Source organism: Colletes latitarsis, chromosome 5 (genome assembly GCF_051014445.1).
Source record: "Colletes latitarsis isolate SP2378_abdomen chromosome 5, iyColLati1, whole genome shotgun sequence".
Taxonomy (NCBI): domain Eukaryota; kingdom Metazoa; phylum Arthropoda; class Insecta; order Hymenoptera; family Colletidae; genus Colletes; species Colletes latitarsis.
Genome location: NC_135138.1, coordinates 24,696,907 through 24,713,292, shown reverse-complemented (window position 1 = coordinate 24,713,292; position 16,386 = coordinate 24,696,907). Strand labels below are relative to the sequence as shown.

At 35.7% G+C, this 16,386-nt stretch overlaps 1 protein-coding gene across 4 annotated transcripts in view; it reads right to left on the bottom strand.

The window, feature by feature from the left end:
- Positions 1-16,386, bottom strand: part of LOC143342141 (protein RUFY3) — a 39,199-nt gene that overhangs the window by 9,698 nt on the left and 13,115 nt on the right. For 3 of the 4 annotated variants that reach the window (XM_076765696.1, XM_076765692.1, XM_076765694.1), the window contains exons 10-11: positions 12,792-13,008; positions 8,561-8,806 (exon numbers count right to left, since the gene is read on the bottom strand). In XM_076765696.1, coding sequence (XP_076621811.1) covers positions 8,561-8,806; positions 12,792-13,008 — 463 coding nt within the window. Of the gene's footprint in view, positions 1-8,560; positions 8,860-12,791; positions 13,009-16,386 lie in introns of those variants that run through there. The other variant, XM_076765697.1, reaches the window with a different exon arrangement.

The window sequence follows — 16,386 nt, the reverse complement described above, 5'->3', positions numbered from 1 at the left end:
AAAAAGGGAGTCGTGTCTGACGTGATTCACAGTAACATAAGTGGCCTTCAACAGCTATTTAAATTTGATGAGGCTATGGGTTGTTTCGCCTTCGTGCAACGAAAGTTATCTCAGTCATTTTCCGCACGATTGCGTGAACGATTTTCTTTTTTAGAAAATCGTTAACCTAATTAGACGTGTCATATTACCTGTAAGCTATTTCGCTGTCGAGACGGAGACTCGTAAATCGCGGAATAAGGAATCAACATTCTGATACGAATCTCAACGATGTAAGATCTATTAGGATTTGTTATTCTATAAAAGTAACAAAACGAATTGTTGTTAATTGTGTTTGTAATTTTCAAGAAAATATTCGTGCCAACTTGAAACGATGTAAATCGATTGTCGAGGAATTTGTTATTTTCCAAACGTAATAACGACTGTAAGCATGAGTTGAGTATAAACATAGTCGTACGTAATTATCGAATATGCGTTTAAAAGCATTCCTCGTAATATCGTTTCCTGTTACAGTGAATATGTAAGACGGTCGACGTGTTCCACTTATTAACATCTGTGCGCAAATCGATATTGACCATAATGTAACGTTATGAAGCCATTTCGGCATCGCAAACGATGGTACCTCCTTATTCCAATTTACAATTTATGTGTTCTAGCATCTGGTGGCTGCGATATTTTTGAAACCGATTATTAAACGGAACGATTACGTATCGAAATGTTTTCCATAAACGTCAGAAATGTTCGTGAAAATTTCTATCTAGCATGTCACAAATTACGCGAACAAATCGGAGATAATTTGACGGTTTCGGAATTGACGAAGGTTTAAAAAGAAACAGGAAAATACCAATTATTGATTTGTTATTTTCCATTTAATTAATATTTTTCAGTATAGAGCGGATATTAAAAAGCCCAGCTATTTTCGCGCGGGCTTTCGAAATCGCAAGGACGTAATTATCAGAAAATTAATTACAAACACGATACGTATTTTCGCGTATAAATCGACCAGATATGAATTGGAATAAAATAGAGAGGATCGCGAAGAGATTAAATTAAAAAATTACGTGTTGTTGTTGATAAAAATTATCGATAAATTCGCTTACAAAATTACGTCTCTTTAAAATGGAAATAAGCTCAAACTCACGATTTTTTTTAATCCATTTTCACGAGTGTGTATGACTATCGTTCGTTTAACAGCGGAGAAACTAAAAATCCAAAAAATAGCAACGTAATTCATACTTTAAATCCAATTCGCGTGTCTGTTGCACAATTTGATTCATCTACCTCCGCACAGAATTTGATTTACCATTGATCAAGAAAAATTCCATTTACTTTGATTTACTCAAACACGGACGAGACAATATTTTAGTTCGCGCCTGAAAATAAAAATATTTAAGCGGCTTTACGACGCAACCATAAGCGAAATTAATCTATCTCTTTGATTTTCTTGTTGTTTAAACATCTGTAAGCTGCTTATCGATTTCGATCTGTAGCAATACTTTTCCTTTATTATATTAAATGACAACCAGGAACGAATACCAAAAAGTAGGGTCAATTGTCCTAATATGGGATATTTTTTTTATACACATGTTTCACTTGCTTGCAGAATTTTTATAAAAACTTAAATATTATGAATTTATAAAAAAATTTTATGCTCTTTTGACTGGTAACAGTCAAATTTAAAATATAATAACGGTTTAGAAAATATTTATTTTTTTTACCGAGGTCCTCATTTTCCATATTAGGCTCCTAGTGCTTGCAATTTGGAATACTATATTTATATATATTTATATTTGAAGAAATAATCGAGCTAAAACAAAGCTAATGTATTTACCTCATTATGTATAATATTAGGTCAAAAATTACCTTGCAAAAACTGAAAAAATGAATTCAGCGACCTGCCATAGAATGGCCTTTGAATGACTTTTAGCTCAGAAATTCACAGTAATTAACAAAGTAAGTTTCCTACTCGTTAATGGAACGTAAACGTAACTCATAGTCAATGATATTTTCGGACTGAATTTAAACACTTTTAACTTTGATTTGATCTTTTGCTGACATAGTATTACTGAAGTCTCTGTAAACTCAGTAGTACAGTTCAAGTTATATGAGAGTATCTATTTAATAATGAATCGTTTTTTCGAATTCTGAAAAAATTAAAATATTGTCGACGTATGAGTGCAAAAGGAATACTTGTCAGGCAGTGAATTTATACAAACAGGGATGTCACCCTTGCAGAAAAACAATTTATTCTACGTAGTTCAGAAGTAGAAAAATTGTAACATTGTCATGTTATATACAATTTTTATTTTCTTTTTCTCTTTATAACAATCGTCACTGTGGGACCACCAACAAACTAAATATGTATTTGTTTCATTTACATCACACAGAGCCCTTGCTTTGGTTTTAAAGTATAACTATTATATTCCGGATACATCCTATAACAGTACCATTATTAAAATAAATTAATATACACTATAAATAAAAGATCGAATTAAAGATATGTGTGTTTACTGTTTACATCCAGGTGGAAAGTATCATTAACTATGAGTTACCTTGCGTCAAACAGTAATCGAAAATCGAAAAATAAGGACCACCCTACCGTCCAAACCACAGAACCTATCACGATCGTTACTACAACCTTGACGAAAACAAGATCGACAATCTCATCAAGGCCTTGGAGGAAACTAAACCATCGAACAAAATAGACTCTAAAAAAACGACGTTGATCAAGAGGCCTCCGAGAAATCGTTCCCCTCGTCTCGAGCCTGCTATTATTCTTGATACGTTATTCCGTCATCCTCTAGGAGCTCGACAACCGAACACAACCTGGTGCACAACGAACCGGCCGCAATTCACGGTAACAGCGCCTCTACACACAGGAACAAATTCACCATCTTAACGCTGCCAGCCACGGCAGGTGGCAGCTACTAGAACGGGAGGGGGCGGGTTATTGTTTTGCATGCCTTTGCATGTGCAAGTACGCAAGCTTGCATTCGCCTCGGTTTTTCCAGGAACCTGCTTCCGAGCCGCGTCTTTCCAGCACTCGCAAACACATCGGCTGGGCCGACCGACAGGGCTTAACCGCCGGCAACGATTTCAGCCACACGTTCACCCATGGGTGGCCTATTCTATATTAAACAGTATGGTAATACTCGCGCGCCGCGAAAAATGAGTAACAAGAATAACCCCTAGACTGGCTTGTTATTATGCAATAACTTACCACCCCGTTCCAACGCCACCGTACCCCGAGCCATCCCCCTTCGCAATGCATCGTCTCTTCTTCGCACCGTCGTGTAATGTTGGTAGAAAAAAAGAAGGGAATGCGGTCTAAATGTGTTTTATGGGCCAACCAACGTCTCTATCACGACAACCGCTGAATATGCATGCCCGACGTGCATGCATCGCACATAATCGTTGCATTCGGCCGGACGATAGCGCAATAATGTGATTGGAATGCGCCCCAGGGACAGTTCAAAGGCTGGATTTACGACGCCGGACTATTTTTGGCGAACATCTGGTGGAAATATACACGCGCGTCGACGACCAATCTCGTAGACGTGCAATTTGACTCCGACGAACGTCTTTCGAAAACAGTTGGCGCTGCATAGCGGTTCAGAATCATCGAGACTTTGCTTGGTAATTGGTATAACAGCTCGGATTTATATGTGTGTGGGTCAGATGAACGTATAGAGAAATCGAGATGAAACGTTGGACCATCTTTCAATCTTTCATAATGTAATCCAAGTAGAATCGTTAATCATTTTGGGTGTAGTGTATCCTCTCAGATGTTAGACGACTGCTATCGAAATCCCCGTTTCCTATAAGTTCTAGTGTAACCATCGATCCAGTTCGAATAAATCGACTTTTAAAGCGCGGATTTGCAACGAACCTCCACTGACGTGCCCGCTATAAAAAGAATATAACTTCTAACCATTTTAATATCCTTTATGAGACAAGTGGCATGAAACCTTCGAACCGTTGGTAATACTTACACTTAAGTTTGGGTCACATTATAGAAATAATCAATTTACTACACTTCAGAAAGCAATTAAGATCTTGCAATTTTAATTAATACGTCAGATGAGAATAGAAATTAGAAAATGTCGTATTTTTACCTACAATTCTCTATAGATCTTATCCATCAAACAGTAGTACCACTTAAAATTATTAATGTCGTCCATAAGACACTGGGAAACTGATGGGAACGATGAAATCGTAAAATACTGATTTGTAGAACTATCCAGTAACAGATTTCACTATACTGGATCCTCCTAACATTAAATGAATTTAACTGTTAAATTTTATCGCTTAATTGACACTAAATTTACCATGACCGGTCAAATGACAGTTTTAAAAATTTCATGTAATAAATAGGAAATATATAGCAAACATAAAAAGAGAGAATCTTCAGCTTCCACTATCTTAGAACAGTCTAACAACGAATATTAAGGAATTTTCGATCAAATATTTAATTTCGACGTGGTGCTAAAAGAAGTATTGATTTTGTCACAGTTTTTTGAGATTTTTCCTTCAAAGTTCCATCATTTTATAATAAATAATTATTTTTAAAAAACCGTACGTGCAGCCGAAGCCATATTATGGCTATAATAATTAATATTTTTATGCGAAATTGTTACAAGAAATAGTTCAAGAAATGTACTTTCGAAAACATTAAACATTTATCAAAGTTTCTTAGTTACGCCAAAAAAATTCTTGAAAATTGCCTTTATTTTCAACCGTCACAGTGATTTCCCCCCTTCAAAGTACTAAAACTTAAGACGCCTGTAATTCCAAAACTACTAGTGTTTTCTCCATAATTGAGCCACTGATAGAAGCGGCAAAGCTTCCTATTTAAACTAGTTTTTGGTTTATATCGATTCGACTTCCGTTTTCCAGATATCGTAATTTATGTGAAAGGGTAATTTTTGAAACTCCACTCACCGCCTTACGAAAGTCTATTAACGCGTATTAAAAATCCCAAAACTTTAGATGCGTGCAGTTTTGAAGCTATTATTTTTTTATCAATAATTGAGCCATTGTTAGAAGCGACAAAGCTTTCTCTTTGAAATGGTTTTTGGTTTACGTCGATCCGACTGTCCGTTTTGGTAATACCGTAACATATATGAAGGGGTAATTTTTCTGATTCGACTATCTCTGTCTTCGTCTAATGTGTCGGACGTCTCTCTCTCGCACGTGAGTCCTGACAATCGTGACCGGGTGACGTATTATTTACTATTTACTACGAGCACGTGCGGTCAACGACCTTGCCAAGGCCGTAGTGAAAGTTCATTGATCTCGCGACGGAAACAATGACAAGTAAAAAAATGCTTCGAACCCTTGTATCTCCGGAACTAACCACGCGATCGACTTGAAACAAAAATCATTATATCTCCGGAACTAATTGCACTAGCGACTTGAATGAGCACTCGTTTTAAAGAGCATTTCATCCTCTATCCGACAAATATATCAATTATTATTATTTACGCTATCTTCTATGTTTATTTTGCAATTTACTTTGACGATATCTACCCAAAGAAATTTCAACAATTCCTATCAATTATACGACTGGTGTGCTATAAAACTGGATTATAAATTATTTATTTAATTGAAAATTATTATTCATTTGACCGGTTTTGGTAGGAATAGGTATACATGAAGTGTCGGAAGAATTAGTATTAATATAAATTAGTCTATAGTATGCTGCTAAAAACTAGGACAAGCAAGCATAGAAAAAATTCATAGAAGAGAATGTTAAATCCTTCAGGCAGGGCTATCTCCCGACGACATAATTTCCATACTTCATGAAACGGTGCAGGTGCGATATCCACTTGCACTTGTTTTTTAAACTGAACCATGCATTTTTGTTAGATAAATCAATTCTTCTCATCACTCTGCATATAAAAGTGTTGAAGTACGATCATTCCAATCGCAATACTTTACGAGATATTTCATATTTTATGATAGGATATTACTTCATCCCAGCAGGTGTTCAAACGTTTCGCCATGGACGTTTCAAACATTTTAGTACTCGGTCACGTTTTTCATTACATTTTGAAATTACAGCAATTACATTAATTCAATCAAAAGAAACTTCATTAAGGGGTTCTTCTGCTGTAAACTGCCAAAAAATCCGATTGTTTTTTTATACATTTTCTTTAAAAACTTTGCAGAGCTTTCTCTGCAAAAGCATACTGAACTCCTAAAATTAATAAAGGTATATATATTGCTTGGTCGAGCTATGCCTGTTTGGACGGTCTGATCCTTCTGTTTAGATGCGTTTTTCTCAAAACTATCTTTTCTGAATTGACTTCTATGATATTTCAAGATCTACTCAACCGATTTCGTTCAAAGTGTACCTTCAATACATGTATCACTGTGGCCCGTACTAGAATGAAGTAAAAATCATTATTCTTTCTATTTTAGCCTGCTAAAGTTAAAAAAAAGAAAAAAATTGAAATTTCAATTTCAAAATAGTGCCACTTTTTTAATTATCAAGTTCTGCCCTTTTAGTACTGGCTATAGAAAAATGTTATAGAAAAATATTACAGCACACTTTTTCCCCAATACTAAAACAACGTCTGTGTTGCTATTAGACTCCTGGAGTGGACATTGTGAGCAAGATGTAGATAATGCGAAACGAACGAGTAAAGAAATTATAATTAAGACGATACCAAAGGGTACCACTGGACGAATCCAACCTCTAGATGTTTATGGATTTAGGGTCTGGAAAAATTATGTTAGACGTTTCTCCAACGATGTACTGTTACATAATTACGACGTTAATCTTCATTTAAGGAATAATGTAATTTGATTACGATGCAAGATCTTGCATAGTTTCTTTATAAAAAAATACCAAAAAAAACATAAAAAAACGTGTTTTACAGTAGAAGACCTTAACTCAGAATCTGTTAAAATTGGCATTCCACTTTTCCCCGAAGACTTCCCAATAATTTTGAATAATAAATAAATACGTGTATCCCATAACGAGTTTCAAATAAGCCATCGAACGCAACATACTTGTTATCCTGTCGCAAACCAACATTTTTCTTCCGCTCCATTGGCCTCCGAAAGCCTTCAAACGATTACCATGGTCCCTGATTGAACGTTTTCAAATGGTAATCGAATCGATCCCATCCCTGCTTGAAACAACTTTCCTTGCACCAGGGTCGAACAGTGGCAACAAATTGCTCGAAACGAATCAACTCTCGTCGTTTTTTTACGTTTATGAAGGTAAAGGCTCGGCGGTGCCATTAGCGAACCGGGCGTCAAGAAGCTCCAGTAAATCGTGTCTATCGTGCACGTCCACGAAATTTTGATAAGATCCATGGGCATATAAATTTTCCCGCGGAATATATCCGTATGACGAATGCACGAATACACTCTCCGCAGACCTTCCTTATCGATGCACGCAACTGCGCCTCGAAACGATCTGATCTAGCTGAATACTTTAAGTGCTTATATCGTGCCTCCGCGTGATTCAGCCGCGGGAGAAAAAAAGCCGGAAACTTTCGCAACTTTTTCCTGCTCGCGATCGGACCGACGCACGCTCCTCTCGATAGCTCGTTCTTATAAAGACATCGTTTTGATTCCCGACGCTTTCGTTGCGTGACCACTTCGACGTGAAAAGTCAAAAAACGCTAATTGCTCGTCGATTGCTTCGCCTACGCGCTTCCGTACATTTTTAATCTACATATTATGACGCGTCACGCAACTGGGACGGGTTCTATTTAAAATTTTATATGCGTTTGATGCACGAAATGGTCGATACGTTGCACCAGGAAAATGGGTTTTGGTATTGCACGTTTTCCGAAAGAAAAATCAACATAGTAATACTGTGCGTCCGCGAGAAGTTGGCTAGCGAAAGGAACGCGGGTCTGATCGGTTCCCCGCTCCAGTTTAGTATCGTCGCTATTGGTCGAAACGACGAAAGTGGAGATGGGCTGTCCCACTAGCCAACTTCTCGCGTACGCACAGTAGCTACTCGAACCGTTCATGGTCTTCAGTTAAGAGTTTTGCGTAAGGTTGCTGTTATTTTCGTCGTTCCTTTACGGAAGTTGTCAACCGTTGGTACTTGGGGCTCGCGTGGTAACGTGTAATCGAACCGGGGATCTTTTCAATTATCCCTGGAGATACGCGAAGGAGGAAACGCGTACAAACGAGAAGCAAACCCGGTTGTAATTGGCCAGCCCTAACAACGATACACCCCGTTATCTGTAATAACAGAACTGTCGTGCATCAAAGTTCTCACCGGCGCACGCGATTTCGATCTGCCGGGGTTAGGTAGACGAGGTCGAAGGAGGCGTGTACCAACGCCGCGATAAAACCTCTCGACGCCGCCGTCAGCATCGTTGAACGCGTACGAGGTTGCCCTCTGGCCGACCCGGACGCCCGAACAGGGAAAATCTGGACCGTAGAACCAGTAATTTCCAGGGTGGCAAGGATAATTGAACGATTAAGCGGGCCGCGGCGGACTTTCATCCGGGAGTCTCTGGACAAGGTTGGGTCGAAAGAGGCGGCCAGAACCGAGATGGAAGGCGTGGGGGCAATTAAAAAGTTTGATTACCTTACGACGAGTGATGTTGAACTCACGGTTGCAGCCCTTGCAATGGGTGACCAGGCGATCGTTCGCCCAGGTCGTCGCACCCTCTTGCTTCTGGTGCTGCTGTTGAGCGTTGTCAGCGGCCTCCCGTAATTCGACGGCCGCCAATTTGGCCGTGCTCAATTGTCCCCCAAGTTCCTCCAGAGTTCGTTCCTGCTCTGTACAGATATCCTTCAGCGCGTAGTGCTCCTCCTGCAGCGCCATGTATTTCTGGAACACCGGGGCCAGGCTGGGAATTACATGTACAACGTCTGGAAACTTGCCTGGAAGTACGTTCTTCCGTTTGTACTTCGATACTAGTTGTTATCGGGGACTCTTAAGGCGGAGACAATGCGATTGCGAATCGAGATGCACCGGCAATTAGCGACGAGGATTCGATTTTCCAAGCGGCGGGGCTTTTCGAAGATTGACGGAGTTTTGAGCGAAAGAGAAGTGTCTGAAAAGGCTGTCTCCTAATTATCCGTGCCGGAAAATCGATTCGTCGCGACACTAATGAAGATACGTAATCGCTCGCGCATCACTCTGAATCCTAGTTAGCGAGAACTTGGAACTCGACTCGCTAATTCTTCGTTTATCATTAATAGGTTTAACCTCTTCAAGATCAAATTATTTTGCTCCTAATAAACAAACATGCAAATTTATACTCACCCACGACATTCATCAATTTTCTCATGTCATTGGAAAATATAACTATAAACATTCATTCGTAACTCAAAGACTCAACCTTCTATTGCATGAATTTTATTTTCTCGTTGAAACAGGAAACCGTACCATGGTAATTTGTACGTTCAGGGATTAACACGGAAATTAAATAATAAGTGGTTGGATCTATGGAACTATTAGACATCTCTACTGTACTAAATTGATGTATTTCAAATTTCAAATATTTTCAATATGAAAAAGGGAACAATTTACTCTTGCGTCTCTTCATCTTGAAAGTGATCAAGCTTTGACTAGTTATTTTAGAATTACTTAACCTCTTCAAGGATACTGACACACATGTATACGTTTAGTATTTAAATTATTTTAAACAAATATCATAATAGTTATTACTACACGAAATTTCTATAAGAACACTATGATTTTCTATAAATATTCCCTTATTTCATAAATATCTGGTACTTGTATGAGGAAATCTTTCGTCAACCACCGCCTCGTTACTGGAATACAATAAATGTAAACAATGACGAAATTTCTACAAGAACACTATGATTTTGAATAAGAATTTAATAATTTTGATGATATAATGAAAAGAATGCTAGGAAATAATTAAGGTGTAATAGATTATCTATGCAATAGATAGAAATTCTAGAGGCCAAAACAAGACGAAAATCAAGAATATGAATTTCCAGATTGAGGCTTCGTTAAAAAGTTATTAAAAAATTAAATTAAAAAATTTCAAATCATTCTGAAAAAATTATTTTTGGTTGCAGAACTCAATTACAATCATTTATAGTCAATACACATACCCCTGTAATCCTACCCAATATCGAGAAAAAAATTCTTTACCGAAAATTTAATATGAGGCCAAGAATTCCTTCCCTAAAATTTCATGCGAATGTTTAAAATGTCATAACTCCTGAACGGACTGCACGATTTTAATGTTTCAACCGGCAAATAACGCGCATTTAGGTGAAGAATATATAGAAATCGCAAAAATTTTCGAAAAGTTGGTCCTTGACCCCGCAAAATAAGGAAAACCCCATAAAAATGATCCAATTTTCAAATAACCATAACTCCTACAATAGTGAATATATTTCAATGAAACTTTTTTCTGAAGTAGAGCTCATGGGTATCTAAAAAAAAAGTATTAGACAACTTTTCAGTAGGGCGTAAAACAAAATTACTAAAAATCAAAAACAAATTTTTAAGAAAAATCGACAGGGGGTAGGTGCCTAAATTTTTCGGCGAATAAAAAAAATTTCAAATCGTCCTAAAAAAATTATTTCTAGGTTCTGGGGTTAAGTACAACCATTTTTGGTGAATACACATACCCCCGAAATTCTACCCACTTTCAAGAAAAAAATTCAAAAAGGTGTGAAATTTTTCGACAAAATTAAAAAATTTCAAATCGTTCTGGAAAAATTATTTTCGGTTGCGGGGGTCAATTATAATCATTTTTGGTTATTAAACATACCCTCGAAATCCTACCCACTTTCGAGAAAAAAATTCGAGGTGTGAAATTTTTCGACAAAATTACAAAATTTCAAATCGTTCTGGAAAAATTATTTTCGGTTGTGGTGGTCAATTATAGTAATTTTTGGTGAATAGACCTACCTCCGAAATCCTACCTAGTTTGTAGAAAACAAATTCAGTACGGGCGGAACTTTAAACGTTAATAACTGTTTAGCGAAGCCTCCATCAACAAATTGGTATTTTTGATTTTTGTCTTATTTTGGCCTGTAGAATGTCCCATTAAAATTTGTCCCAGGGGTGGTCGAACACCATGTATAGATCTGAAGAATATAGCTTATTTTTATCGTAAACAAGATATTACAGTTTGACACAAGGAAATATGGCATTTGTATAAGAATAGTCTTTTAAATTTGTCTCAGGGAATTAAATTGAAAAATTAGTAACTGATACTACCGCCCTTCTTCTTAATTATATCAAATATTCTGTTTTTTATACTATTAATTAGTTTCTGTAATTTTGTTTTTTAAATTTTATTCCATTCGTATCTTATTCCAAGCTCTAGCTCTTTAATAATGTTTCCCATTTTTATATAATGCACAGACACGCGAGTTTGTTTACATGTATTATTATTACATTTATTATTACAGTAACGATGCGGTGGTTGATGAAAGATTTTCTCATACCAGTACCAGATATTTATAAAATGAAGGAATATTTTGTAGAAAATTATAGTGTTCTTATAGAAATTTCGTGTAATAGTAACTATTATGATATATTTTTTAAATTAATTTAAATACCAAACGTATACATGTGTGTCAGTATCCTTGAAGAGGTTAAGTAATTCTAAAATAACTAGTCAAAGCTTCATCATTTTCAAGATGGAAAGACGCAAGAGTGAATTGTTTCGTCTTTCTTACTGAAAGTATTTGAAATTTTAAATACACCAATTTAGTACAATGGAGATGTCTAATAACTCCGTAGATACAACCACTTATTACTTAATTTCCATGTTAATGCCTGAACGTACAAATTACCATGATACGGTTTCCTGTTTGAACGAGAAAATAAAATTCATGCAATAGAGAGTTGAGTCTTTTTACAGGAAAGTGCACAAAATTGAATTCAATAGGAAGCCCCTGTAATTGATTCACTCCTGCTATTTCACTGATCGGCTCAGTTATTACGAACAAACTTTTACTTTACGTGACTAAAATATGAATATCTATCATTCTGAGGAACGGTAGCCATTAGTCGAATAAAATGGTTTGAATAGTATTTTAGAAGTGTCCTGTATTTAAAGGAACAATGATACTTTTGCCTAACTACAGCTCGAAACTCTCGATCGTGCATTTGTTGGAATACAAAATTCTAGAAAAGTCTTCTGACCAAGTCTCGATTATGTACTTTTCCTTAGTACAATGAATTTACAACGATGAATAGTACAATGAATGTAGAACTCCATTCAACTGAAATCATCGATAGACAAACAACTCATATAACTGAATAGTCCATATAATAGTTCACTAATTCTCATCGCTACCTATTGATTTTTCGTTCAAATAACCGGAGTTCACATTCAGATAAGTGGATTAAATCGTGGAACAGTTCAGTTAATCGAGCATTGAGTAAAATTTCGTTCCAGTAAATGGAGTTGTACTGTACTAGGAAGTAATACATCATTGAAAAATGTGCAAAAATTTATACTAATAATACTACTAATAATCTTTGTTTAAAACACGTGCTTTACTTTTCTCACGATCCTTTCTCTCTTACCACAAGTTCTTCCATCTTAAAAAAAGCACTTGTTGCTAAACGACCACTTAAGAATACTTTTCCATAAAACTAATTGAAAAATTTATGTTTGAAACGTCAAAACTGTAATAAAACCCAATAACTTTTTGTTACCACATTTTGCAGGGTTTTCTTTTGAAAAATTGATGAAAATCACCGGGGAAGTACTCTTAACTACTTGACGCAAAAAACGGTTTTCCCACACAAGTATCGAGATTCCCATGTGCTATGGAAACACCTTGTACGTACATTTAACGGATTAACGTACCTCGGACACCCGCCGCAACTGATCAATCTCCTGGTGTAATTGAGAGATCTTCTCTACGTTGGAAATCGATGCTTCCTGCAAGGAGGTCCTCCATTCACGTTCGACTCGCAATTCTCTCTCAACCCCGATCGTCCTCGCCTCCCTCGCTGCTGCTTCAGCCCCCAAAATCCTCACCCTCTCTTCCGCCCCGGATTTCACGCCGTCCATTTCCTTGCACCTGATTAAGTCAAACCGCTGGTACTTAACCATCAAACAAAGATCGTTCTCTCACGTTTCGTGAAAAACAGTTGGAGGAACCCGAGCGTTTCGTGAACGTGTCTCTTTTTTCGTGGATGATGTTACAACACTGTCACGTGCTCGATAAATGGCGAAAGAACGAAAATGGTTCCGGGTAAGTGCGCCGATAGTTGACCATTTAAGAGAACATGGTCGTGGAAACCTATACAGCAAATCCTCGACTTGCTCGGTTAATTCGTTCAGAGTGCTTTCTATTTAAGAACGATTATAAAGTATTGCAGGAAGAAAGAAAGATCAGATTTAAAAATAATGTGTACCATATCGAATAAGTTTTCGAAGGCTGATCAAATCGTCCTAATACTACTAGCAAATTCCTGCCAGAACTAATCTTCTTTAGTCCCTGCAATATAATACTTCTTTCTAAGGATTCACTGTATATCTTTTACAATTCTTAGGATCACATCAGATTTAAAACATTTTCTGCGAAAGCTCTTAACAGTTTCAATAGTTGACACCAACCAACATCGAAAATTCTAGCGCAGTTCAACAAGTTTAATAAAATAGCACGTGTCACCTAATATTATTTAGAAGAAACAAAACCATGAAAGGATGAAAAGGATCGAACAGTGTCTAGGGACCTTATTTAACTTGTCGAGCTGCGCTTAACCCCTTTTTGACTCAGTATTTAAACCCTTACGTTGTTAGAGGAAGAACGAGGAAACAATAAAATTATAAGGACCAGTACTTCTGAAATAAACACGCAAGATATAATTAAAAACAATGTGTCAACTACTGGTACATGATCAACTATCGGTACCTTTACCTCATGTATGATCTTCGATTGACAGATGAGACTAAATTAGATTTGCTGAATCGATGTTGATTTGCGAGAATAATTAAGCGATGAGACGATTGAATCACAATTAATGAATGTCGAAAATGAGGATGAATGAAAAGAATACCTATCGATTGGAAGGTAATGGATACTCTTTTATACACGACTGTAAAACTGCTATTATTACTTTAAATATATTATTGAGAAATAATCCACCATTGATCATATTTCAGTTTTTATTAAGGTATTGTAGTATACTGTATTCATATAACATATTTAGACACCAAATTTTGGTTACATTCATTTTTAGTAGCCGTTTGTAGATATATTCATTGTTATAAATGTAATCATGAGACTCCAGTCTATTCCAATTCCATGTGAAAATAATGCATTTAAGGTACTGTCTTGCGATCATTTGACGATTTAATTTTAATGACCTAATTTTTTACAGCATTCGAACGCAACTGCAATGAAACTTTCGTACAATTTTGCGACACTGTCCTGTCCAGATTATATTCAAACGGTCGGTAAATTATTATAATAACCGACACGATCACTCGTTTAAGCAAAATTCGTTTCACTGCAGTTTTTCTGCTCGAGCATGCAGAAATATTAAGCTTTATAGTCGAAGGAAGTTACGAAAGCAAAGATCTGCAACTTAGTTCGAAATCCCGTCGAAAGTCTGTCCATGATTATTCATAGCTGAATATCATTATCCGGCCGAAGAAACGACCAGAATGTTTTTTTAATGGCTCTATGCTCTAATCCTTGAGCGAATTCGGCAAGATCTTAGATCCCTTCGCTCGTTTATTTTTCTTTGAATTCATCATCCGATCGTTATTACTGCGAAAACTTAACTTACCTTGTTCGTTATCAGAGACTCGATATTTCGTCAGAAGTAAAAGCAAAACGAAAATAGATAGAAGGACTTGAATATTCAGACCTACATTTAAAGTTATATATATTAAACATTTCTTAGAAATTAAATTTTAGTAATCGTACGATTAAATTTCAAAGTGTGAGTTATAAACAAACGAAAAGATTTAGATCATACATTTTTCTTAATTCGAAAATGGGTTTAACAAATGAAGAACATGCATTCGTCTTACGTATATACCAAGAATGGAGAACCTACGGCATTTTATCAATTTAATATGTTCATCGTTTATAAATTTCATATTATTACCCTTCTATATATATATTTTTTCAAATGGAATCATATGTGTTTTTCTACATTAATTGTTCACTTTATTTTGTGTATAAAAAGTATACTTGAAAGATAAATAATTTATCACAGGTTTCAAAATGAAACATAAACAAATGATCCAGATAATTAATACGATGGTGATCAAGTGATTACAAACATGTGACGATGAAACATTTAAGCATATTTCTAAACAAAGGATTTACGAATTTAAATAAATATATTGTGTCATATGGAGAAAGAAAAATCAGTCAACTAGAGCACAAGAAAATCGATATTTTCGGTTAAATTTGATTTATTGCCGTATTCAGAACGGAATCAATTATTAATTTATAATTTTGACTAACTTCCTTCAATAGCAAAATGGATAATTTCGTTTTACACTCAGATGTAAACCAATTTCATTAATGAAAAATTAGGCTCAGAAAGTACTGTTCTATTTGAAAGAATAATAATAATTGAATTAAATTTCTCTCGTACTGCAAAGCGCACGTTATCTTCCAAGCAACAAGTCTCGCCGAGTTATCTTGCGATACCACATTGAAACTGAAATTCAATAAAAGTTCTCTACTCGAATACTATTTCAACGTAGGGGCAGACTTTGTAAAACTAACCAGTAGATTTTACATATTTTAAGTTCATTCTACTATTTAAAAAATATGAATTGAAATGAAATTCAATAAAAGTTCTCTAATCGAATTCTATTTCAACGTAGGGGCAGACTTTGTAAAACTAGCCAGTAGATTTAAATATTTTAAGTTCGTTCTACTATTTAAAAAATATGAATTGAAATGAAATTCAATAAAAGTTCTCTAATCGAATTCTATTTCAACGTAGGGGCAGATTTTGTAAAACTAGCCAGTAGATTTAAATATTTTAAGTTCGTTCTACTATTTAAAAAATATAAATTGAAATGAAATTCAATAAAAGTTCTCTAATCGAATTCTATTTCAACGTAGGGGCAGATTTTGTAAAACTAGCCAGTAGATTTAAATATTTTAAGTTCGTTCTACTATTTAAAAAATATAAATTGAAATGAAATTCAATAAAAGTTCTCTAATCGAATACTATTTTAACGTAGGGGCAGACTTTGTAAAACTAACCAGTAGATTTTACATATTTTAAGTTCATTCTACTATTTAAAAAATGTGAATTAAGTTCAATTTTAAAATGTTTGAGAAACACTGGGTTAATATACGTATTACCCTAGTATCTCAAGAACTTAACAAAAGGGATTTTGGGCAGGTGTAAAATAATCGAGACTGATTTTTCATTCGCCACACAATACACGAAGCACACCACGTCCAATGCTAAAAGTT